This window comes from Neophocaena asiaeorientalis, unplaced genomic scaffold (assembly GCF_003031525.2).
Source record: "Neophocaena asiaeorientalis asiaeorientalis breed wild unplaced genomic scaffold, Neophocaena_asiaeorientalis_V1.1 scaffold64, whole genome shotgun sequence".
NCBI classification, from domain to species: Eukaryota; Metazoa; Chordata; class Mammalia; order Artiodactyla; family Phocoenidae; genus Neophocaena; species Neophocaena asiaeorientalis.
The window spans coordinates 2,715,945-2,742,705 of NW_020185334.1; the positions used below are offsets into that span (position 1 = coordinate 2,715,945).

The 26,761-nt window shown below is 43.5% G+C and overlaps 1 protein-coding gene across 1 annotated transcript in view; it reads right to left on the reverse strand.

Annotated features, from left to right (window-relative positions):
- Positions 1-26,721, reverse strand: part of ISM1 (isthmin 1) — an 80,804-nt gene extending 54,083 nt beyond the window's left edge. Inside the window, exon 1 of the mRNA XM_024735437.1 lies at positions 26,590-26,721. Coding sequence (XP_024591205.1) covers positions 26,590-26,721 — 132 coding nt within the window. The remainder of the gene's footprint in view (positions 1-26,589) is intronic.
- Positions 26,722-26,761: the final 40 nt, after the last annotated feature.

Here is a 26,761-nt window from a genome sequence, read left to right on the forward strand (position 1 = left end):
TAACTGACCTGGATGTTGAGGAACAGATGCTCTCTGAGATTAGAATCCCAGACTCACGGGCCGAAGTTGTACATACTCTTTCTTCTAGACTTTGTTGATTTTAGAAACTTTTCATAAAAAGAAACCTCTCCACCACCCCTTTCTTTCACTGTTTCCTAGGGCTGATTAAAGAAACATGACTTGATTTTCAATTTCAAGCGACTCAGAGGGGCATTCAATAGAAAAGCGTCAGGAAATTAATGCCATACACACCAGGCAAGGCAGATGCTTCTGAAGCTGACACGTAGGTGAAGCACACCTTTCCTTTGTACACATCTTACACTCTTTTGATTTTACACTGGTATTTGTTTTGGGGGGCCTGGGAAAGGGGGACACATCCTTTCAATATAAAACGACTCATTCCAGAAATGCATGAGTGGCACCAAAATACTTGAATGATAGTTAAAAAAAACTTGGCCAAGGGATTTTTAAGAAATCTCATTATCTCTTCATTTATGTTTGAATTATAGACGTATTTAGAAAATATTGTGCCTGTGAACTAAACCTCCATGCTAACCTTTCTATTATGTTTTTTATATGAAGCATAATTAGTTGTAGTTAAATTCTTTTCACCCATTTTTTGCTGTGAGTAAAAGAAATTGAAGAACTGTCTTGCCACATAATTTGTAGAACTTAAAGATATGTAACGTCCAAATAATTAACCACACTCTTTTTATCAGCTAAGGCTGGTTTTGCATGGTAGTGGAAAACAGAGCCTCCGTACTTGAGCTTGACACCTCAGTGAGATTGGTGGTCCTCTCAGTGCTGAGGGACTGTCACTTGCAAACCATTCAGAGGTGAGCTGTTCTGAATCATCTCCTGCTACGTAGACTTTTCAGCCTTTGAAAGGGTGAGTAGATATTTGCATTTAGTCCAAGACTGAGGCCAATTTTCTCTCTGCCTGAGTTTACCTCCCCTGCCCGTGAGTGAAGGAAAAGAGAAAAGCACCCTGTTTGCACTTGTTCATAAGTGTTACCTTTTAAAACTGGCTAAGGGTGTATCTCTCTTCCTGACCTGTGTGGGATGAGCACTGCCTCCACTGCAGCTGTGGTAACAGATAAACATTCCCTTCTGCAAACACCTTGAGCTCCGAGGCTTCTGTCCATTCCACTAAAGCAAACCTATTATCTGGATAATTGAGGAAATAAGTCTATCTTTCCTTCAAACACCTGACTAATTCAGGGAAACTGCACCTGCTACTCTAACTGCAGAAATACTGTGAATTTCTAAGTCTTGTACTCCCTATCAAATAGGTTATAACAAGTCCTACCCAAACTGTGTTTCGCTGATTAGTATCTGGATAAATATTCACAGTGCAAATAGATGCTTACAGGTGATGAATATGGCTTCAAATTCTGGGCATGCTTAATTTCTTCCCTGGGTTTTGGCACTGGGGAAGGACTAGGTTTTCTCTTGACTCAGGCTTTGTTTTCTGAGAAGTGATGGGTTGCATGGCAGGTAATGGTCAGTTATTGGTCATGGGATGAGAGAACCGAGAGGTGAGGCAGGAAGAAGGCAAACAGATGACAGTCCAGGCCCAGGTATGGTACCCAGAAGTATACACACAAAGTCCTGAAAGCACGAGCCACCGTGAGCAATACGGCAGAGAGGGCCAATTGTCCACCAAACATAGGCACTCCTGCTTCAAAGTAGAGGCAGCCCCCTGCCCCATCCCCCAGGGAATGAATTTCCCAGCAACTTTGCCTCAAGTATGATTGATGCGGGCAGAAGTGATGTGTGTCCCTTCTGAGCTGATATGGTTAAGAAGACATCAGAGGCTCTATCAGCTCATTTCCCTAGTTTTCAAACTCAATGAGATCCTCATTCCACTACCATTTTCTCACCATCCTTCAGCTTTCTCTTACTTGTGCTTATACAACACATGTTCTTTCATTGTAATCATTCTTTTGCAACTGCCCTCAACTCTCCTTGCCCCCTTCTCTCCCTCTGATCTATTCACCAGTAAAACTTCAGTTCTGGTTGAACCCAATTATTCAACTTCTCTAGGTTAGTGGGCAAGTAGATGGGTGATGGGAAAAATAAAATAGCCCAACTTGAAAACCTCGGTCCATTTTGGATTCATGTTCTCAGACCTCAGGTGAGCACTCAGGACTGTTCCAAAGCCCACTGCCCTTTCCTCAGAACCTCGCCTTCTCCAGTATCCAAGATGATGGCTTAGTGTCTTCTGTCTCCAAATTTCCTACTCTTCCTCACTGCATATTCATTGAAGGAACAGGAGTCACCCATTGAATGGTAATGCTCACATTCCCACCACTAGGTCTGCACTCCCAGCGGCATGCTCACCTTCTCCCTCATCCCAGCTGTTACATGGAATGATCATCCCTGCTTCTATCAAAGGCCAATTCCCACACTCACAATCTTGCCTTCTAGAGGAATTTACTCCCCAGTCCTCCTCTCTCTATATGGCATCATTAATTTCTCCCTTTCTACTGGCTCAGTTTCATCAGCATCAATGATGCCCTGGTATCTCTGATCTTAAAACAAATGAACCAAAACCCCTTCCTTCAATCCCATGTCCATATGTTTCCCCTTCATAGCAAAACTTTCCTAAGACTCCCTTAGATTCTATTTTTACTTCCTCACTTCCCATGTGCTCCTTTACCCAGGAGAGGCTGACATCTCATCCCATAATGCCTCTGAAACCGCTCTCATCAAGGACACCAGCCATGGCCATGTTGCCCACGGACACCTCTCTATCCTCAGCTTCTTTGCTCTGACAACAGCATTCAAAGGGAGGGCTCTTTACTGAAGGCAGTCTCCTCCCTTGGTTTCTGTGACACAACCCTTGGTTTTCCTCCTACCACTTTGGTCATGACGTCCCAGTCTCAATTCCTGGTCCATTTGACTCCTTCGCTGCTCATCATCTTCACTTAGACATCCACAAATATCTCAAATGCCATATGTCCCATATAGATCCACTGACATGTACGCCCCCGCCCCCATAAAACTGGAAGTTGTCTGGGACTCTGAAGTCCCGATTCATCATCACATCCTGCCGGCTCTACATCAGAACTGTATCTTGCATCTGTTAGCCATCGACTCCTCTCCACCCTGGTCCATGTCCCTTCCTCTCTTGCCTACTGACATGTCTGCATCCTTCCTTCCCTTCTCCACAAAGCAGACAGAGCCGTCACTCAAAATCTCTTGAATGTCTCCTTTCTTGCTGATCTCAAAAGAACGGGCAGATTCTTCACCGTGGCCTACAAGGCCCCACACTCTTCTGCAAGTTCCTAACGCAGTGTTCTTCAGTCTCTTTTCTGTCCATTAGTCAAGCTGAAGTCCCTTCCACCTTAAGGCTTCAGTACCTGTGATTCCACCTGCCTGACCTGCTCTCCCCCTTGTTCTTTGAAGATCTGGCTCTTTCTTATTCCCCAGCTCAGGACTTAGGTGTCACTTTTCAACCAAGTCCTTCCTTGGCCACCGTCTTTTAGTAGGTACCCCCAGGCATTTTCTATCTTTGCTCCCATTTATGTCCTGATAAGGACCTATCACAATCTATAATAATTACTTTATTTATGAATTAATTTTTTTCAATCTCCCCATCTGGAACATAAGCTTGCTCTCTATTAATCTCCAGCGTCTGGTGCAACACCTGCATACAGTAGGTACTCAGTATGTGAGTCCTGAATGAATGAACGGAATCGTGGAATGCTTACTATACGGTTGGGTCGTGTCCTATACTTAAATGTACATTATTTCATTTACTTGACTGCCATCTGGTTGTCTCTGAAATAAGAGACACAATTCATGTTCATTTAATTTCCTTTCAACACCCTTAACAATCAAACAGCAGCTGTAACATGGCAGAGTCTGGGCATCTGAGATGGACATTTCCTCCAATTCCCTTTGGCAAAAAAAGACCATGAAAACTCTTACAGATGTTCAGAAATGGGGTTGTGCAGCTTTGTGAAGGAGGAACGGGGTCAGTCACCCTGGAATGAGTATTATGGTCTCGGGCAAGTCCTTTCATTTCTCTGGGTTTTTGATTCCTCGTATATAAGAGATGTCAGGACTCAGTTTTCCAGGGTTTTGCCAACAGCGAAATTCTAGGATTCGGTGAGTGTCTGCAACCTGCCTCCTAAGCAGAGCGCCTCACCGTGGTTGTGGGGCTGGCGTTGAACTTAGAGGAGCCCGTTCAGCCCAGAGAGCAGGGCGCTGAGCATGTGCGCAGCCGTGAGTAGTGAGCCTTGTATACACGAGCACCTGCCATGTGCCCACATATCCTGTCGACACAAAAGGCATCCTAGTCATATTGTAGGACCAAGACAGAAACTTCCAGGGGCACAGCCATAGCCATTCCCTGCCAGCATCCAGCTTTCCTTGGATCTCCAGGGGGAGCCCACAGATGGCCCCCCGGGGTCACTCCAGGCTGAACACGTGGGGTTTTGTGGGCGCCGAAATTTTCTTTTAAAGGGAGTCTGTGTAGTGTTCTGGCAGCTCCCGGCATCCAGGCAGCCCCCACTGCACTGGCAGGTTTCCACGGCGCTTCTTGTATACCCCATCCTAAGTGGCACGAAGAACCCCAACCCAAAGGAACAATGGACACACCCGGGAGCCCTCCGAGCAAAGTAAATTGAGTTAGTGGTTTGAGCAATCTTGGAGCAACCATTCAGAGGCCCAGGGAAAAGATGCGTCTCCTTAATTAGAGGGTAGCTCTTTGAAGCTGTGATTCTATCTCCTTGTTTTCCCCTGTGTTCACATCCCCGTCTTTCATTCACATGAGGATGATGTGAGTCATGCTCTTCCTGGCCCCGCGGCACACACGTCCCCCCTGACTTGGGGCCACATCATTCTGTAATTGAGTTTACTGGGTCTGAGCAGGCCCACTTCCCTTCTCTTATTCCCCTCCTTCCCCATTTCTGAGCAAGTTTAAGGCCAACGATATTGACGTTCATTTGGGGGTTATTGCAGAGCCTAGCACGGGGCAGAGAATACGCAGTGACAGAAGCCCTGTGGGGCCTGGGGACCACACTGGATGGCGCTTCAGGGTGGCGAGGCCAGCGGGGAGAACCTGGAACAGGAAAGCTGCCTGTGCAGGTGCCTTCCAGGGAGCCTGGCTCTCATCACTCCCACCTGAAGTTCAATATCACAGTCACTTTCTTGGGATTCCACGGCCTCTCCAAATACTTCCCATGTCTTCCAGTTGATGCTCATTCTTATTTAAAGGTGAGACTGATCTCATTTCCTAGGTGTCTTTGGAATTGAGTATTTGGCCTCCATCAAAATCTCAGCAGGAAGATTGCTGCCATTCATACGGTTGGTGTGTCTTCCGGAACGTACCAGCCAGGGGAGCAGAAAGCAAAGGTTCTGCCCAGTCATTAGCCTTTTTCCAGCAAAGTGTGGCGTGCTGAACTTTTCAAGAGTAATGGATTAAACAGAAGGGGAAGCTCCGAGCCAGGTTGACTTGGCCACTCTTTAAAATGCTGTAACCTCCGAGGACGGATTCGCTGCTGTAATAAGTGATCGTATATTGGAAGGTCCGTTCTGGATGATTCCGCTTGGGCTGGTAATGTTGATTGCAGGTGCCTCAGTCTCCACCACCTGGAGAAAGACTCCAAGTCAAGCCAAAGACATCCTTTAAATTATAAGTCATTTTACTTGTATGCTTGGAGCTATTTTCGTCTATATTTCCCTCTTAGGGAATAAGGTGCTTCATTTTCTGAGAGTCGTACAAACAGCTCCATTCCTTCCTCGCCCAGTTCTAGTATGTGTAACTGCTAACAACTCCCTTAGATTTCCGCACCAGGGTGATATAAAGAAATGCTGTCTGTGTAGATATTGGGGGACTGCATAGAACTGATCCAGGAGCTTAGTCTGGCCTCAGTCCTTAAAAAATGTTTACTCCATGAAGGATAACTTCAAATAAGTTAATGAGTAACGGTATATGAACTTTGCCATTTTGCCCAAGTTGGGTGAGGTGGCCCTCTGATTTGATTTGAGGCAGATCCCCTCTCTTGAATGACTTTCCCAAGACCTTGCAGACCCTAGGGAAAGGGTTGGAGCATAAAAATATAACTCAATTAGTCAGAAAAGTCACCATATTGAATAGAAGGCTCCCAGACCAATGGTTAGACTTTGGGGAGTGTTTGGGCACATGTAACCACAGTGATGGAATGCCCATCTTGCAGTGCTCTCAAAGGTATTCTTTTAAAAAAAAATTTAAGTTACTGCCTCGCTTTATTGTACACGGTGTCCTATAAAGAAGATATATGTTCACAACCGAGCTTTGAAAGAGGACCGTGGGGCCAGTTCCATTTAAAGGGAGTGAAGTCAAGCAGTAAATTTGCTGGTCACTCTTTTCATACGGACTGTATCTTGGCCAGCAGTTGGTCTTTGATGTCATAACAATAGCCCTGGGCTACGGAGGCAGAGGAAGATGCCCCCTAACACTGAAACTAGTCCACACTCATTAAAATTTAGAGACCAGTCTGCGGGGTAGCACACATGAGGGAGCACAGGGAGTGAACTCCAGGCTACCGGGTGCCTTTCTCAGTGAAAAATGGCCATCTCTTCTCTACTATCTACCCTCCCTGCTGCATTCTTTGCTGTATTTTTAATTGAAGTATGATATACATACGGAAAAATGCACGTATATAACCATAGAGCTCAATGAGATTTCACAAACTGAACACACCCGTGTAACCAACACTCAGATCAAGAAACAGAACATTACCAGCACCCAGATGGCCCCCTTGTACTCCCTTATAGTTACTTCCTTGGCAAGGAAGCCGGTGTCCTCTCTTCCAATAGCGTAGATTAGCTTTTCCTGGTTATTCAACACAAACAGAATGATCCTGCATGTACTCTTGTGTGGCTGGCTTCTTCCACTCGACGCTACATTTGTGAAGTTGTACGTGTTGTGTGCAGTTGTTTGCTCTTTCCCAGTGTTTACACTTACTGCCTTACTATCCATTCTACTGTTGATTGGCATTTTGGATGTTTCTAGTTTGGGGCTATTTTAACTAGCACTGTTATGAGCATTCTTTTTCCAGTTTTTAAGTCCACAGATGAATACATTTCTATTGGTATATACCCAGGATTGGATTGCTGGGTCAGAGGGTATGTATATATTCTGTCTTAGTAGTTACTCTGGAAAACAATTTTCTAAAGTGTTCATATCAGTTTATATTCACTGTGGGTGCTCCACAGTCTTGCCAACATCTGGTGTCTTCAGTTTTTGTTTTTGTTTTCAATTTGCCATTCTGGTGGGATAATATAGTGATTTCACATTTCTATCAGTCATATGGTATTAAAAGTTATTTTTTCTATTTTAGTGACCTACCCAGTCAGTGCTCAAACCCCTGTGACAATCACAAAATTAATAAGCTATTAAGATCGTTGAAATGAGACTGGTCCCAACTCAACATTTGGGGAGCAAAGGGAGAAGAGAGAGGGTGTTATAGAACATATCCAAAGTATGAGACAAGTTCTGTCAGAACCAAAGCAAAAGAAAGGATAAAATTCACTGGGGGTACAGGGCAGTCAGAGACTTGGGAAGAATGACAGAGAAAGATCTAGAACCAGAGTCACCCACAAGCTGATCAGATATTAGCAATGTAATGCCATAACCAAAAAAGGAAATATGATACTCCTCTCAACTATGGGAAACATTTAAAAAACCCTGACCACTTGTTTCTCAGAAGACCTTGAGGAAATAGACTTTGTGACACACCGAGGAAAGGGAAAATCTGATTAGTCACAAGGAAGAGATTCTCCTGGCCAGCAACCATAATTAGAAAGCAGAATATACAGCTCAGAGAGCTTGTGAAACTCCTGTCCCCAGGCACGTCCTGTTTCTCTTGTTATGTCTGGGAAAGGAAGGTAGGGAAGGGTGCCCCTTCGTCAGGGAAAGTGGTTGCAGGCTTCGATTGTTAAAGCTCAGTGGGTGATGAATAACATATTTGCGGCCACGGTTCCATCCCTACCATGGAACACACGATTTTTAAGCAGTAACACTGCACAAGAGAAACCATTTAGAAGGAAGATGGAAAGAGAGGGACGTGTGTATCTTTTTTGTTTGTTTGTTTTGTTTGTTTTTGCGGTACGTGGGCCTCTCATTGTTGTGGCCTCTCCCGTTGCCGGAGCACAGGCTCCGGACGCACAGGCTCAGCAGCCATGACTCACGGGCCCAGCCTCTCTGCGGCATGTGGGATCTTCCCAGACCGGGGCACGAACCCCTGTACCCAGCATCGGCAGGCGGACTCTCAACCACTGCACCACCAGGGAAGCCCGATGTGTGTATCTTGACTCAGAGACAACCTTTGGTGGAATCCAGTGCTGACAGAGCAACCCATGGCCTTTCTGGGTCTGATTTCTCAGAGGCAGGGTCCTTTGGGCCCCACCCTTCCCCTCAGCTCGACTCCAGCCCAGAGTCAGGCTAAGCAGCTCCACAACACAGCCTTGGGCAATGGTTGGCTCCCACTGGAGATGTTCACATGTCCATCCGGCATCCGCTTCCCGGGACGTGGACTTGGACGTGGCCACATGGTGGGTGGGGTGGGAAGAGGGGCTGTTTAACCAGGAGACCAGCTCTTTCCCAGTCTCTTCTCCTTAGCTGTCCCTGCTCTTTCCTTTCCTTCTCCCACATGAGAGAAGCAGCCAGGAATAACCTTTTTAGAAGCATCGCTGGTTGCCATGAGGCACAATGTGTGTCAGCACATGGAGCCAGCCTGAACTGCATCCCTTCTGTGATATGTTTCCCCGCATAGGAGGTGCTCAGAACAATCAGACATTAAACCTTGATTTCCTGACATTGCTCTGCCTCAGTTTCTTCAGCTGCAAAATGAAGAGAATCTTCATTGGGCTATAATGAGAATTAAAGGTGCAAATACATTTAAAGTTCTTACAGCAGTGCTTGGCACAGAACAAACGCTCAACGTTAGCTTTTGTATCACCATCACCATCATTATCACCGGGTTTGAAGGTGAAGTTCAAAAATCAGTAGAATTATCCCATTAGGATGTCTCTTTTAATTTTATTTTTTTAGGATGTCTATTTTCAGATAAGGAAAATGAAATGCAAAGAGTTGAAGTGACTTGTCCAACGTTTTACTGCTCTGTAATACCAGCATCCATGAGTTAAACCATTCCTATGCACCAAGGATGGTCCTTACATTATAAACTCCCAGGGATATAACTTTCATTATCTCATTTTTCTGAATAGGACACAGAAGCCCAGAGAAGTGTGAGACTTTTGCCTAAGGGTACACACATAAGAAGCAGATGTTGAGTTGAAACAAATCCAAAGCCCATGCCTTTGGCCACTTTATTGGGCCTTGTGACTAGTTTTGGCTGATGGGATGCTAATAGGTGTGACCCAAGCAAAGGCTGGGGTGTGCTTGTCCATCGGGTTTGCCTCTGCCTTTCTGTGATTTTTCATCACCGTGAGAGAAATGCAGGACAGGTAGCCTGCTGGTTGCAGTAATCTGGGAGATGCGCGGAAGAAACCCAGACCCAAACCTCAGCCTGGAACCCAGCCCGCCTAGATCTACTGAACCCCAGCCACCCATAGACCCACAAGCATGAGAATATGTGTTTCTTGTTACAGGCCACTGAGTTTTGGGATAGTTTGTTGTGAAGCATAATTGGATAATAGCTAAATAATACCTGATCTGTACTGAGTGCTTTCTGGGACTTGTAACTTGCAAGAAAAGCATGCATCTCAACCAGTGCTTCTTAACCTGTGTATATGTTTCATCTGGGACCCTGATTAAATTGCAGGTCCTGATTCAGTCATTCTGGGTGAGGCCTGAGATTCTTATTTTCTGACAAGTTTCCAGGAGATGCTGCCGCTGCTACTCTATGGACCACACCGTGGGTGCAAGTGCGGAGAAGTCACCCCGAGCTTCTCATGTGTACCTGTGGGTCACGACTGGTGAACTCAGGGCAGTGGATGAGCCACCTTAAGTGTAAGGGAAGGACAGTTCTTGCCCTCCAGTGAGAATCCTCTGTGGGTTTCTAATAATCATCTCTCCTCATATCTAGTGTGGTCAGGAGGTCAGCTCATGTTAACATTTCTGCAGCCTGTTTCATGGGCTAAGGATTAGGAACACCTAATGAGGTCTCCCCTTTGTAATTTTTGCCCCTCCTGGAATTTGAAGGTTCCCAGCAATAAACCTGGCTTCCAATTAATTTTGGGCTCATAACCAATACCAGATTTCCAGGTCACAATGTAATTGTGTCTCTAGGCAGGAGAGATACAAAATCTATTTCTGGTTTTCTTAATTTCCAGTCAGGCAGGGCTTGGGACATCAGACAGCAGCTTACAGAGGAAGCCGAGTCTTCTGCTGGGAGACTTTTCCAGCTGGTTCCAAACATAGTCCAGCAACTACGTTTCTTTCCACCATCACCATCACCACCACCAGCACCATGATCACCTGGCGAATTGAGCCCCATGAGACTTTTGTACTTGGAGAATCCTGAAAAGATAGGAGAATTCTTTCCAAGGAAACAGTATCTTCTCCCCGCTTCCTTCAGCGTTTCATAACATATTATAGATTATACACCTATGTATTAGCTGTAGGAAGATATCATCCTGAGACTCAACTTCCAAATTCTCTCAAGTTTTCTAACAGTGTCTTTGGTTGTCGTAGATCCTAAACATGCTATGTGAGTACCTTTAAAAGATTGCCACAATTTTTAATAAGGTAAACATACAAACAGCCATTCTCCTCCTAAGTATTCACACAAAAGAAATGAAAGCATATATTCATGCATGGACTTATACCCGAATGTTGGTAGCATCTTTATTTTAATAGGCCCAAGTTGGAAACAACCTAAATGTGCCTCATTGGGTGAATGGAAAAGTATATTGTATGTGCATACAATGGAACAATAACTGGCAATAAAAGGATCAAACTCTTACGCACCGAACAACATGGATGAATCCCAAAGCTATTATGGTGAGCAAAGGAGCTCACTGTACTGTACATTCTGTATGAGTCTACTCACATAAAACTCTAGGAAATGCAAAAACAGAAGGCAGATCAGTGGTAGAGATTTATGGGAAATGAAGGAGAAATCCCCAAGGAGCACAAGGAAGCTTTTGGAGATGGTAGATTTATTCATCATCTTGATGGTGGTGATGGTTTCACAGGTGTCAACTCCTCAGACTATTCACTTTAAATATGCACAGTTCATTGTATATCAATTACACCTCAGTAAAACTGTATTTTAAAAAATAATAACACATTTTCCCCCTCATTGTCTCCCCATCGCTATCTCTAAGAGGTGGCTGGGAGCCAAGGCATGTGTTTTATTTGTCTCATTGGCTTTGGCACGAATACTCTCTCTGGATGCTGGTGGGAGTAAGGTAACATCTGGGTGGCCTATGACATCATTTCTAGCCTCCCTGTATCCTTCATATAGATTCTAGCCACACCTTGTTATTTTTAAAAATAGAGATGAGGTATCCAGTAGGAAGTAGCCTCTTGAATTCACAGTTGACCTTCCTTTTTCCAGGTCACTTCTGGTGCACATCTGGGGATCGGGGTGTCCCAAACTGTGAGTCTCGCAGCCCAGAGCCCCATACTCGAAGCTGGAATTCTCCTATTCCATTGGCCCTGCAGCACTGTTCCTTTCAGGGGGCCCAGGGGTGTTGCTCTCTAATGGAGGTATGTCAGCCATAGACAATGCTCTCTGTGAGATGGCTTGGTATACTAAAATGTGCATGGGTCAGGTCAACAGGAAGAAGGGGTAGTTAACCTACTGTTTTTACTTCTACTCAGTTTACAGAAACAACTTTCCAGTGACACATGCTGGTCTGTGCCTGGGGAGTTGATGCAAAGCTACATTTATCAAAGCACCCTAGCCTCTGCCTTTTTTAGGCGTTAGAAGACAGTCCCACACACCACTGATGACTTCCCATTGTCGCTCATCCTCCCACTTAAAATAGCAAACAAGCACGGGACGGACGAGGCTCTCAGGAGAAAAACAACAGTCATCTCTCTAAACACCAGCAATTTGTAGGCTTTCCCTAGGCCTGAACTTTCCCATTCCTACAATTTTGGAATTCCTCTCTTCCCAGCTGCTCTGGGAGAAGATGGCATAACCCGATTCTGTTGCTGCTGCAGCACATCCATTTCTGAGGCTAACAGACTTCAGCTTTGTTAACAGTGACAAGAAGCAGCAGGTGCCTCATGGAAACTCCACCCTGTACCTTTCCTACGTCATCACTACCTAGAGAAATGGCCATGTGCCCACGGCAAATGTTTGAGTAGTGCTTTTTTTCGTTTGGGTTCTCCCAGAATCAAACCCTGGGACAAAGAGGAAGTGGTATACTTGGGAGATGCCCCCAGGAAGCTCTGGTAGGAGAAAGGGAAAGAGGGTAGGGAAGGTAAAGAGCCATAGGTTTCTGTTATCAAGTCTGTGACTAGAGTGGGCTGTGAGTGCTTATAAATCCCAAGGGGAACACTGGGCGCTAGCATGTTGACTTCATTTTATTAGCATTGTGCCCCATCCAACCTTTGCACTGATACACCACAGAAAGAAAGAAATTAGGCTTTATATCTTTTATGTTCAGGGCTTCTTATGAAGTTCTTATGGAAGAGGAGTACAGACAAAGTTTAAGTAAAATGCAGAATGAGACTTTTTCAGTAACACACTCCCTTGCTATTTCTTTAACATCGTTGCATACAATCCCAGGAATTAAATGGACAACCCCATTCCCACTCCCTAAATAATCTTCTGTCTTTTGGGGGATGAGTATAGACAGAGGGACACCCTTAGCTGTCACTGAAGAAAGGGGCTTCATCACCATCCTTTTCTTTATAAATCATAAAATCTTGAGCCAAGGATTGCAGAAGAAAGATGTTCTCAGATGAGAGAGAAATAAGAGGACCACAGAAACCATTAAAACGTTGTAAAATAAGATCAGTGAAGACAAATTAAAAAACTGAGATAATTAAATCTGGAGAAGACAGAGGAACTATTAAATAATAATCTTCAAGTCCTGCATGAGATGTTTCTTGAAAAGTGAATGAATAGTGGGAAGAAAAAAAGCAAACATGAAATTAAGATGTATCATAAAAGATTTAAAGGACACATCAGAGAAAAAAATGTTCTGTCATTGAAGGTTGTTAAAAAGTACTCGTACAGGTACTGGCTTGGCCAAAAAGTTTGCTCGGGTTTTTCCGAAATCCCGAATGAACTTTTTGGCCAAATCAATACAAGTGGGATTCTTTCCTTTGGAGGGTTTAAAACCACAATAGATTCTTCTTTACTGAATGGACAGTTCTCATGACTTCTGAGGGTGTCCCCAGGCCTCAAAAATCAATGCCTTTTAGAACACGGCTGGAAAAGAATGAATGAAGCAGCTGCACAAATAATGGAAATTTCTTCTGGTTTGTATACAGGAAAATAAAAGGAAGGAATAAAATTATAGTGTTTCTGTTCAAGGTGGCAGACTAAGCATTTTTGTTTACTTCTTTTCTTTCTCCAAATTCTGCTGGAAAAGGAGATGAAATGTGAAAATAAATCCCCAACAGAAGTGGAAAGCTGAGAGGGGAACATCTACAGAAGAAGGAATGATTTCTGGTAGATATGAAACCAACGGTAACCAATTGAAAGTGAAACATTACAGAGCTGAGAAAGTGAGAGAAAGATCACCAAAAACATGAGTTTCTTTAGAGGAATTCCCATAATAATATAAAGAACTGAGACTGTGTCAGTTTCACTAGCAGGTATTTACTCACAAGAAATAAAAACCTATGTCCACAGAAAGGCTTGTACAAGAAAGTTAACATGATCTTATTTATAATATCCAAACCATTAGAAACAACCCAAATGTCCATCAATGGGGAAATGGATCAATAAATTGTGGCATACTCATACAATGGAATACCACTCAACAATAAAGAAGAGAAATCTGCTGATGTACACAGCAATGTGAATGAATGTCAAAAATACTACATTAAGAAAAAGAAGCCCAGACACACACACATGCACACACATACAAATGCACACAGTATGATTCCATCTACATGAAGATTTAGAAGAGGCAAACTAATCCATGGTGATAGGAGTCAGAGACTGGTTGCCTGTGGGAGGAGTAAATTGCATACAAAGGTGCACTAGAAGACTTTCTGGGATGATAGAGATGTTCTATATTCTAATTTTGATGGTGCTACATAGGTATATATAATTGTGAAAAACTGGAACTGAATCTTTAAGATGCATTCATTTTATTGTATGTAAATTATTCATAATGAAAAAATCTTTAAAAATGTAAAGAGAGAAAAAAGAAGAGGAGGAGAGGAGGGGGAGGGGTAAAGGAAGAGAAAAGAAGGGAAGAAAAGAGAAGAAGCTATAGAAGCTGGGTGAAAAGGATGAGGACAGGAAACTGATAAAGAGTGAAAAAGCTAGCACTAGGGTGGCAAAAGCTGGAAGATTAAGGTACGACATAAAACACATTAGAAAAATGCAAAGAGATAAAACTACAAGAGAAAAAAATTGAGACATGGAAGACTGATAGATCTTGAAATCCCAATATTAGTTTCAAAGTCTAACAGGAGTTCCAGAAGGAGAGGACAAGGATATTGGAAATAAGCAAAGAAATTACTGAAGAAATATTCTTAAGCTGAAGACAACCTTGAGGATTCAGATTGAAAGGGTCCACCAAGTGCTGAACAGGACTAACAACTAAAGCCTTAAATCTAAACACAAACAGATAAAATTTCTGAACATTGTGAATAAAGAGAAAAATCCTAAAGTCTTCCACTTAAAAAAAAATCACCTGCAAAGAAATATCATCAGACTTTTCACTGAAACATGAGACGGTGTAAAAAAAAATGCATTATATCTTCAAAATTCTAAGGGGAAACAAGATAGAACATAGCCAACTGCCAAATTAGCATTTAAATGTGAGAAGTAAATAAAGGTGTGCTTAAAAATTTAGGATCTCAGAGAGCTCATCCTTTGATAAAACCTTTCTGAGAGAACTTACTGAGAATGTATTCTAGCAAAATAAAAGATGAGAATATGAGATTCCAGAAGCAGCAGCAGATAAATCAATCAATCAATCAATCAATCAATCTTATAGTTAAGTCTAAATAATTATTGGGAGAATATACTACTGCTAAGAAATTGTTCCTAAGATAGATATAATGAAAAAGAATGAAAGAAAAAGGAAGAAAAAAAGAAACAAAGAAGGAATGATGTAGCACTAAATGTTCAGATAATGTGATTAAAATTTGAGAGATAGAGATAAGAGAAAGAAAAAGCATGTTGGAATTTTGTTTTGGGGAGGTTTACGTTATAAATACTGACTGGCTCTCAGCATTGATAGAAAAGTGTAAGTTCAAATCTGTTTGTTAAAATGTTAAGAGTTAGAGAAATAGAACAATTTCCAAACTTGAGGGGTTATGAGCAAAGTAAATAATATTTAAATACTTATTAATTGTTTAAGTGCCAAGTTCTAACAGAGCACCTACATGCATTCAGTGTTTTAACCCGTACAACAACACTGGGAAATAGTCTTTGTATACCTATTTTACAGATGAGGAAGTTTAGACATAGGCTAACTCTCTTGCCAAAGTACGAGATAATAAATTGGAAGGTGGGAGGCAAAATGAAGAAAATTGGAAATTTGAAAACACCAAATAAAATTGAAAATACACCTTCAAATCTATTAGTAATCAATAAATATAAATGGGTTATATTCATTGACCTATTACATGGCAAAAGAAAATTTGGCTATTGGTATTAATAAGAGAGATATTCAAACAAAAAAGGCAGAGAAAAGTTGAAAATAAAGGTTGGAAAAAGACACATAATTAATGGCAAGAGAAAAAAAAATAAACAGGAGATGCAAAATTACTATCAAACAAAAAATGTGTTCAAGACAAATGTCAATAAAAAGATATATATAAAGGAATTTCACCTTGATAAAAACATAACCATCAAAAAAAGACATTTTATGTCCTAACACCATGGATTCTAAACAAGTAAAGTGAAAATTAAGGGGATAATAAGGAGAAACAAACAAACCCACAATGGTAGTGTCAGAATGCAATTAAGTTTTTTGAGGAATCAGCAGATTAAGTAAACAATAAATAAATCAAGATTTGAAGGGTTTTCATAATATAATTAACCATCTTGATCTGACAGGTATTATAAAGAGATTTAAGACTGTACATCATAAACAATATGCAGACATGAAATAGTTTTAAAATATGCTTGTATTACATACAAACTTTATACTGATAAAGTAAAACTCCAGTAGAATGTATGATTTTCTGAGAAGATATAAATTATCAAAAATGACTAGAGAAAAGTTATAGTATCTGAATAGGCTACTGACCATGAAATAACATGGAACATTAATCAGAGGTCTCAACCAAAGAGGTACCAAGCCCAAGACAGCTAAAATGAGTGAATTCTAACAATCTTATAAGAAACAGATAATTCTTATTATTTAAAGTGCAAAAAGAAGGGTTTTCAATTAATGCCATGGAACTATAATGATATCACTACTGAAATGGAGACTGTTAGTTCTCATGTACACACCAAGAAAAATGTAAGCATATACTGCTAAGTATAGCTTTCCTGGATTCTGGAACTAACAAATTGGAGAATATAACTGAAAATAAAACAGAAAATTCACAATAGCAATCAAACCTAGAAAAGAGCTTGTCAAAAGAAATGTGAAAAGATGAAGAAAATCTAAAACTTTACTCAAGAAATAGATACCTTAACCATGTCCTTAATAAGAGGATTAAATATTATAAAATTCTCAATTCTTCTAAACTTACCCCCCCAATATATATAGCAATTCCTATTAAAAGCTCAATGAATTTTTAAACAAAATAATTCTAAAGTCTGTTTGAAAGAAAACATTTTATAAAAATTTCTAAGAAAAAGAATGTTGAGGGGTGCTGGGAAGATGGCGGAAGAGTAAGACACGGAGATCATCTTCCTCCCCACAGATACACCAGAAATACATCTACACGTGGAACAACTCCTACAGAACACCTACTGAATGCTGGCAGAAGACCTCAGACCTCCCAAAAGGCAAGAAACTCCCCACGTACCTGGGTAGGGCAAAAGAAAAAAAAGAAAAAACAGAGACAAAAGAATAGGGACGACACCTGCACCAGTGGGAGGGAGCTGTGAAGGAGGAAAGGTTTCCACACACTAGGAAGCCCCTTCGCAGGCGGAGACTGCGGGAGGCGGAGGGGGGAGCTTCGGGGCCGCAGAGGAGAGCACAGCAACAGGGGTGCGGAGGGCAAAGCGGGGAGATTCCCGCACAGAGGATCGGTGCTGACCGGCACTCACCAGCCAGAGAGGCTTGTCTGCTCACCTGCCGGGGCGGGCGGGGCTGCGAGCTGAGCCTCGGGCTTCAGTCGGAGCCAGGGAGAGGACTGGGGTTGGCGGCTTAAACACAGCCTGAAGGGGTTAGTAAACCATGGCTAGGCGGGTGGGAGTCCGGGGAAAAGTCTGCACCTGCCGAAGAGGCAAGAGACTTTTTCTTCCCACTTTGTTTCCTGGTGCGCGAGGAGAGGGGTTTAAGAGCGTTGCTTAAAGGAACTCCAGAGATGGGCGCGAGGCGCGGCTAAAAGTGCGAACCCCAGAGACGGGCGGGAGATGCTAAGCCTGCTGCTGCCACCACCAAGGGGCCTGTGTGCGAGCACAGGTCACTATCCACACCCCTCTTCCAAAAGAATAAAATTACAAAAAGTGACATTAACAACCATTCTAGAAGAAGCACACAGCCTCTGTAGAAATACAAGTAAATTCGCTCTTTTTCCTTAAAGGAGCATTCAAGTGCATTTTGTTCATTTTTATAGTAATGAAAGAGAGTGCCCTTCAGTCAATTTTCAGGATCTGGTACAAATTATTATATTTTCTCCCTTTAAATGTCAAGGGCAAAATGTGGAGGGCTCCCCTGCCACCCAGAGCCAAGCGCCTGGGCCAGCAGTGGGAGCTGAAGGATCCCCTGTGCTCAGAACACAGGGGTGCCCCGCGAGGCCCTGGGTCCAGGAGGCCCCGGGTCCGCGAGGCCCCGGGTGGGTCCGCGAGGCCCCAAGTGAGTCCGTGAGGCCCCGGCCTAGTGCACGCAGGACCTCGTGCCCATAGGTTCCGACGCTCCACGAACCGTCCCACACCCTGATGCCAACGGTCGCCTCAGCGCCGTAAGCTTCGTGTCTACAGACTTCGGGGCCGCCCAGAAGCCAAAGCCCGTCGAAGGTCTGACCCCGCTGACCCGCGAGCATGTGCAGCTACCTGAGCATGTACCTGGGCACGGCCAAGGCCACGTAGCCAGCCCACGCCCGGAAGCGCTGGTCCCCATGGTTCCCATGGACCGGGCCCGCCCGCAGCACCTGCCTCCCGATGGGCCGGGACGGGTGCCAAATCCTGTGCTACCGCCGCCGCCACCAGGATCACGGGCTCTGGTTCCGCAGCAGGCGGCCGCTCCCCGCCGCCCTGCGCAGCTGGAAGTACTACCCGGTCCGCAGGTCCTCGGTGCCCCAAGGCTGGAGGCGCCTTCCCAGCAGGCCACCCCTCCGTACCCCCTCAGGGCTGGGGTTTTCCAGCCATGTGGCAACGGTTTCACGATGAGGTCCCAGTGGAACGCCTGCCTCTTCTGCCACACGCAGAGCCTGGTGGACATCCGTACCGCCCCCGTTGAAAGCCTAAGCAGCTTGTCCACGAGTCCGCCCAGCCAGGAGTCCCCGGACCGCTGTGCCAAGGAGACCGCGCTGAGGGCCTTCAGCCGATGCGAGGAAGGACAAAGGCGGCTCGACGGGCCTCTCAGGTCTGAGAGCCCCGAGCCCAGGCTGTCGGCCTTCCGGCCCGTGGTGAGGAATGGAGTGGTCCCTGTCTTTGTGCCCAGGCCGGGGCCTCTGAGAAGAAGCATCTGCTCCGGTTGCAAGCGCCTCCGAGAAGAGGACACTGAGCCCCGACCTGACAGCAGCCCTGCCTGAGCCTTCCCTGTCTGCCGCCCACCCTGCTGTGAGGCCCCCCCACCCCCCACCCGCCCAGGGCACAGTCACAGAGCCTCGCTGGAGAGATGGGGGCGGATCAGCACTCCCGGGCCTGGGCCTCCTGCAGCCTGACGTCCCCCTTGAGTCCTGAGAGCCAAGGCCACCTCCTCCTGACACTCAAACCCACATTTCTTTTACCCAGCTGACTCCTGCCCTACCCCTGCCTGAGTCACTGGCACGGACCGCCAGGCCAGCTCCCTCCACTCCAGCCAGGAGCTGCCAAGTCCCAGAGCCACCTCTCTTACCTGCAGAGCCCACCCCGAGGAAGCACCGCTGACGTCCAGGCCTGCACTCCCTCCTGCCCACCCCCACTTGCTGCCTTTGCCCCTGAGAAGACCCTTTTCGGAGGACCCTTCTCAGGAAGGCGTGCTTCTCCCCTATTGCCCACTTCATACGGTTTAAAGGTTGTTCTTATTTTAAATAATACTAAAATAGCTTCATTATCCTAAAAAAAAAAAAAAGTTTCTCAGAATACTACTTCCATCCAAATCACTGTTCAAGAATACATGTTTTTTAATACTTAAAAAAAAAGAAAAAGAATGTTAATGACAGGGCATTTGCCCTATTAAAAAATACTGTGAAGCTACATGAAATAAAAGTGTGGTGTTTGTACATGAATAGAAAAATGAAGGTAAAGAAATAGACTAACATATATGTGAAAATTTTAACATGTGATAAAACTGGTATTTTGTACCAACAAATATAGAATGGAGTATTTACCAAATACGATAGGAGAAGTGGCTACTCACTTGGACAAAAAACAAAGTTATATCTTTATCTTAAACCTAAAACCCACAAATAACTTCAAAGTAGATTGTAGTTCTAAACAACAATAAAAACACTATAAAACTGTTAGAACAAAATATATTTAAAGATTTTGACAATCCTTATTTGAGTAACCCTTTCTCAAGTAAGGCAAGAAAACAAAAAGTCATAATGGAAATGATTCAGATTTGATTATATTTAGAGTGGAAAGTTTGTGCATGGCCAAAAGTAGCATAAACAATTAAAAAATGAGTGAAAGATTGGTTTAACATTTGCAAAGTATATGAGATAAAAGGTCAATATGGTAGCTATTTTGCAGACAGCCACAATGACTCCTCCCATCGGTGAATACACACTCTTTTGCAATGTTATTTTGCTGGTCCTCCCATCAAGAGGAGTCTATTTCTGGTCCCCTAGAATCTGAGATGACCAAGTGGTATGTTTGGCCAGTAGAATGTGGCTGAAGTTGTACAAGTTCATCAAGAGACCTTGCAATTTCTGATTTACTCTCTTGCTGCTCTGAGTCCACCATGTAAAGACATGTGGAATAACTTCCTTGAGGATGAAGAGAGAGCATAGGTGACAGCCAGCGCCAACCATCAAACATATGAGTGAGGCCCTTTTATTTTTTTAACATCTTTATTGGAGTATAATTGCTTTACAATGGTGTGTTAGTTTCTGCTTTATAACAAAGTGAATCAGCTGTACATATACATATATCCCCATATCTCCTTCCTCTTGCATCTCCCCCTCCCCTCCCTATCCCACCCCTCTAGGTGGTCACAAAGCACCGAGCTGATCTCCCTGTGCTATGTGGCTGCTTCCCACTAGCTATCTATTTTATGTTTGGTAGTGTATATATGTCCATGCCACTCTCACTTCGTCCCAGCTTACCCTTCCCCCTCCCCTTGTCCTCAAGTGCATTCTGTACATCTGTGTCTTTATTCCTGTCCTGCCCCTAGGTTTGTCAGAACCATTTTTTTTTTAGATCCATATATATGTGTTAGCATACGGTATTTGTTTTTCTCTTTCTGACTTACTTCACTCTGTAGGACAGACTCTAGGTCCATCCACTTTACTACAAATAACTCAAGTTCATTCCTTTTTATGGCTGAGTAATATTCCATTGTATATATGTGCCACATCTTCTTTATCCATTCATCTGTCAATGAACACTTAGGTTGATTCCATGTCCTGGCTATTGTAAATAGTGCTGCAATGAACATTGTGGTACATATCTCTTTTTGAGTTATGGTTTTCTCAGAGCATATGCCCAGGTTTGCTGGGTCATATGTTAGTTCTATTTTTAGTTTTTTAAGGAACCTCCATCCTGTTCTCCATAGTGGCTGTGGCAATTTACATTCCCACCAACAGTGCATGAGGATTCCCTTTTCTCCACACCCTCTCCAGCATTTATTGTTTCTAGATTTTTTGATGATGCCCATTCTGACTGGTGTGAGATGATATCTCATTGTAGTTTTGATTTGCATTTCTCTAATGATTAGTGGTGTTGAGCATCCTTTCATGTATTTGTTGGCAATCTGTATATCTTCTTTGGAGAAATGTCTATTTAGGTCTTCTGCCCATTTTTGGATTGGGTTGTTTGGTTTTTTTTGATATTGAGCTGCATGAGCTGCTTGTAAATTTTGAAAATTAATCCTTTGTCAGTTACTTCATTTGCAAATATTTTCTCCCATTCTGAGGGTTGTCTTTCGTCTTGTTTACAGTTTCCTTTGCTGTGCAAAAGCTTTTAAGTTTCATTAGGTCCCATTTGTGTATTTTTGTTTTTATTTCCATTTCTCTAGGAGGTGGTTCAAAAAGGATCTTGCTGTGATTTATGTCCTAGAGTGTTCTGCCTATATTTTCCTCTAAGAGTTTTATAGTGTCTGGAGTGAGGCCCTTTTAGACCATCTAGCCCACGTCAAGCCAACAGAAAGCTATAGCCACATGAATAAACCTAAGCAAGATCAGCAGAAGAACCACCCAGCTGAGCCCAGGGTAAACTGCTAACACATAAAGTCATGAGCAAATAAAATGTGATTGTTTTAAGCCACTGTGCTTTGGGATGGTTTGTTATATAGCAATAGCTAAGTGGGACAGTTACTCATAATTTATAAAGAATACCTGAGATAAAAGCAGACAGCCTGCCTGGAAAATGGGCAAGGCAAGTCATGAAACGAGAAACACAATGGCTGTTGACTTGTATCAGAGCTGGAGGCATCTTGTTGATGAACTGGAACAAGAATTCCTGCCTCCCTGGGTCTGAATCCTGGCCCTGCCAACCTTGGTTGTGTGGCCTTGGGCAAGTTACTCAAATCTCTCCAGGTCTCAATTTCATCATCTGTGAAATGGGTATATAAATACTATCTATCTCATAGGGTCATTGTAAGGAAACTCAGTAGCATTAAGTACAAATAAATGTTGCTTTTGCTTTTACTGTTATTAATATAGCTCAGATCAACTTGTGAGTCTGAAGCAGTGAGTACAAGATGCTGAGCAGTTTTGTTGAAGGCAAGTAGAGGGATGAAGGAGGAATGTACTGATAAAGATGGTAGTTAGGAATTAGAGAATGAAGACATTTAGTTACATTTCAGAGTTTGGTTTGCTTTAATGTTATTGTAAAAATGATCAATGTGATGATTTCTAACACTTCCTTAAATCTCATTGTTTTAATGAGTTCTAGCTTTACTATGTAAAATCTGTAGAAATTCATGCTTCTGATTCTGAGATTTAGTAGAGAGACACTCATTTGAATTTCAAGTAAAAGGGATACTATTATTATCATTATCCTTACCATTGCCTGTGGTTCTATATTTTGGGATATTCTGTCTTCCAGACTGCTTTTTTAATATATATATATTTGTTTTCTTACTATTATCAATTAAAGACATATGAAAGAACTAAGCTGAGTATCTGATCAACATGACACCAGAGGAGATAAGATTTCATTCAAAAGTGAAAAAAGTTGATTTTTCTGTGCATTTTTATACAGCTGTTGCAGACCACTGTAAAATTTCTTATTAGATGTTTTAAAATACTGAAAACAGTACAAAGACTAACATCATTATTTATTATTTTTATGAGCCACATAACCACTAGAAATAGTGTGTTCAAAGCATTTTACTACCACCTCATAACAGTATACCTAAGAGTACAGGGACAGTCACTTACAGAGTCAAAAAACATATCTCCTACTATGTTGAAACTACCAAAAAAAATCATGTTAGATCATGTTTATATATGTGTGTTTATGTATGTATATATAATTTAGATAGATAGATAGATAGATATGCTCATATTTGACACAATAAGACCGTCAAGATGTGTTTGAAAATGTAAATTGTTAGGGACTTCCCTGGTGGTGCAGTGGTTAGAATCCGCCTGCCAACACAGGGGACACGGGTTTGAGGCCTGGTCCGGGAAGATCCCACATGCCACCCAGCAACTAAGCCCGGGCGCCACAACTACTGAGGCTGCGTTCTCGAGCCTGCGAGCCACAACTATTAAAGTCCGCTCACCTAGAGCTCGTGCGCCACAACAAGAGAAGCCGCCGCAAATGAGAAGCCCCCGCTCGCCGCAACTAGAGAAAGCCCGAGTACAGCAACAAAGATCCAATACAGCCAAAAATAAAAATAAATAAACCCCCCAAAACCTAAGCCCTGAAAAAAAAAAAAGAAAGAAAGAAAATGTAAATTCTTAAAAGACTTTTTCTCTTTTATAGCCAGCAGGATGACTTTCTCAAGAACTTGGAATACAAATATTCTTCAAAGATTTTTAAACTTATAAAATAACAACAACAAATTAAGCAGCTTCTGGCTCTGCAGCTGTGGGCAAGTTACCCAACCTCAGTTTTTTCATTTGAAACAGGGATAACGATAATGCCTAATTCACGAGATTTTTGTGAGGATTTAAAAAGAAAATATATGAAAAGTGCTAAGAACAGTGTCTGACACATAAAAGGCACTTGACAAATCTTAGCTACTATTGTTATTCTTACTGTTGGGTGCCCTTGATATGCCAGATCTCTAATAAAGGTGCATTCTCTTTTAAATGTTCCCAAATATACTACAATTTGGGAAAAGAAAGCTACCATTGTGTATTTCTGACTCCAACCTCATATTTCAGAATATTTTAAGCAGAGATAACAGCACAAATGATGTAATATAAGGATTGATGAACTTTCCGGTTACAAAGAATGATTTTAGCAGCTTAAGATAACCCAGAGGCAGCAAACTTAAGTTTAAATGTAGTTAGTTAAGATAGGTTATGACTTCCCTGGTGGCACAGTGGTTAAGAATCCACCTGCCAATGCAGGGGACACGGGTTCAATCCCTGGTCCGGGAAAATCCCACATGTCGCGGAGCAACTAAGCCCGGGTGCCACAACTACTGAGCCTGTGCTCTCGAGCCCGTGGGCCACAACTACTGAGCCTGAGCACCACAACTACTGAAGCCCATGCACCTAGAGCCCATGCTCCACAAGAGAAGCCACCACAATGAGAAGCCTGCGCACCGCAACAAAGACCCAATGAAACGGAAAAAAAAAAAAAAAGATAGGTTAAACATGACTGATAAACAGAAAGAATATGGCACCCACAATTTTGTTTTCAAATACACCTGCTACTAGCTAATTCACATCCTGGGCCCTGAAAATGATAAACTAATAAATGTCTTTTGCAGACCTCCTCACTTGAAGGAATATATTCTCTCCATTTGAATCATAATACGTTTGGAGCGTCAGAGGGCCAAAGAAATAACTTAAGTCAGGAAGAATATAAAACTTTTATAATAACAAATTACAAAAGAGAGTAAAATTATGAACTAAACTGTTAAACTCATCATTCTGCCTGAATAAGTTCATTGAGTGGACAGAATAACCAAACACGATTACAAAACAAGCTGAAAGCTGATGGATTAGCAGCTACTTGGGACCCAAGATACTCCTGGGAGCGTTACTCTTTCTAAATCCCCCATTTCTTCTGCCCTCTTGGGACAGTTCTTCAGCCACACGCTCTTTTGAGAATTTAATCCACTTCCCCTTTGCAGTTGCCACTTCCACCAGCTGCTTCTCTCATCACCTTACCAGTCAAACAGAAAAGGCCAAGCCTAGGTTATTCTAATGATAGCAAACACCTCATAAAGGAATCTGCCAAATTTACTTTTCCATAGAACATCATTTTTACAGCTTTTCATGAGTCCACGAGGAAAGAAAGCATCATGTATAAAATGTGACTTCCAGAAATCTTGAAGATATTAGGAATTGTTCTTACAGTGTTAGAGTGGGTCGGTGTACCACCATCTACAGAATGGGGTGTCTTCAATTTCCCCAAAGGAATCCTGTCAGGCTGTCACTGTACCTGTTTGCCCACAGGAGAAGAGAAGAGGGCCTCATAAAGTTAGGACATTTTCGGAAATGTTCCCAATTTAAAAGAACTTTAGGCTCTGGGGTGCCTACTTTTTCATTCCTGGTTTTGCATTTGTGTGTAAGGATCACCTTGCTTTAGTCTATATAACATCCTGGCAGAGAGAAAACATGGTGTAACTAATCAAGAGTTTGGAATGTGTAAACCTTGCAAGTTTCTTAACCTCTGTACCTCAGTTTTTGCATCTATCAGGGGAGGATATTAACAGCATAGTACATCATTAAATCGGTTAAGTTCTGTAAAGCACTTAAAACTAGCACATGGTGAGCACTGTGGAAGTGTTCAAGTGAATTCCTTCTCTCTACAACAGTAGGGTTTTCAGGCAACAAATTACATAAAGATGTGAGAAATGAACTAATAGGGGCAATGGTCTTAAAGCCCTTTGGGAACAATGAATAATGCTTATCTCGACATAAAGAGTTTTAGAGGGGCTTGTTTGAGGAGGAGATTTTAGGAGAGAATTCCCGCTGCTTCCTGGGAAAATCCCTGCTGACTTCTACCCATGCCCCAAGTTGACAGTTGTCACACGTCTGATAGAGCCAAGGAAAGGCGCTTCTTCCCAAGACAATGGCAGGAAATCCCTACCTGGACAATCCTTTATTTGGAAACCAGAGAATTCCTCTTGTGTATGACGCCCACTACCCCTCCCCAGTTGCGACCCCCTCCCCTGCCTTGGAGCTGCACAGACCATCAGAATTCCATTCCTAAGGAGACCTTCAACAGGGGCAGAACGCTGGAAGAAGTCTTTGCTGTAAGTTTAAAAGCCCCAGGTAACGCCGGACCAAAGCACAACCGGTGGCTTGACTCCACGCCCTCCGCCCGGCTGGGGAGGTATAAGGGAGGCATGGGGACCACGTGGGCGAACAGGGGATGTCTGGCCATTCTTTTCGGGGAAATTATTTGCTGATCTTTGCGTAGCTTTCTGAGGGGTCAGATTCACTGGGGTTCTTCCTCCCAAACCCAGTTTGGGGATTTATCCTAAAGTCTCTTTCCGCTCCCCCCTCCTCCCAGAGTAACGTTACTCAGTCTCTAAAGGGTAACCAAAGAGTGGCAGCACCCCAAAGCAAACGCAGACATACTCCACACTTCCTCCGCCCATCTCAAGCTAGCACCCTCAGGTACCTGGTGACAGACGACCTGGAGGAGCGTGCCTGCCAGACCTCCAAAGCGGTCCAGGCTCCAGGCACGTACCCCGCTCCGCCTCAGCCGGAGATCTGTGGCCCCGGCAAAACTGCTGCCAATACAGATGCTCTTCGGTGGGGCGGGGACTCGCCTCCTCGCTACCGTCAGGTGCTAGCTAGGTCAGCTCCCCGCCACCCGGCTCCCCGCTGCCACGCGCGCCCCTCTCCGGCAGCGCACTCACCTGCAGCTGCGTCCGGCTGGCGTTGGCCGCGGTCGGCCCGTCGGCGGCTCCCGAACCGCGCAGCACCGTGATGTGCAGCGTGAGCAGCAGCAGCCCCAGCAGCAGCAGCAGCTCGGCCGCCAGGCGTACCATCCTCCTGAGGCGCGCGGCTTTAGGACCCGGCGCGGCGGGC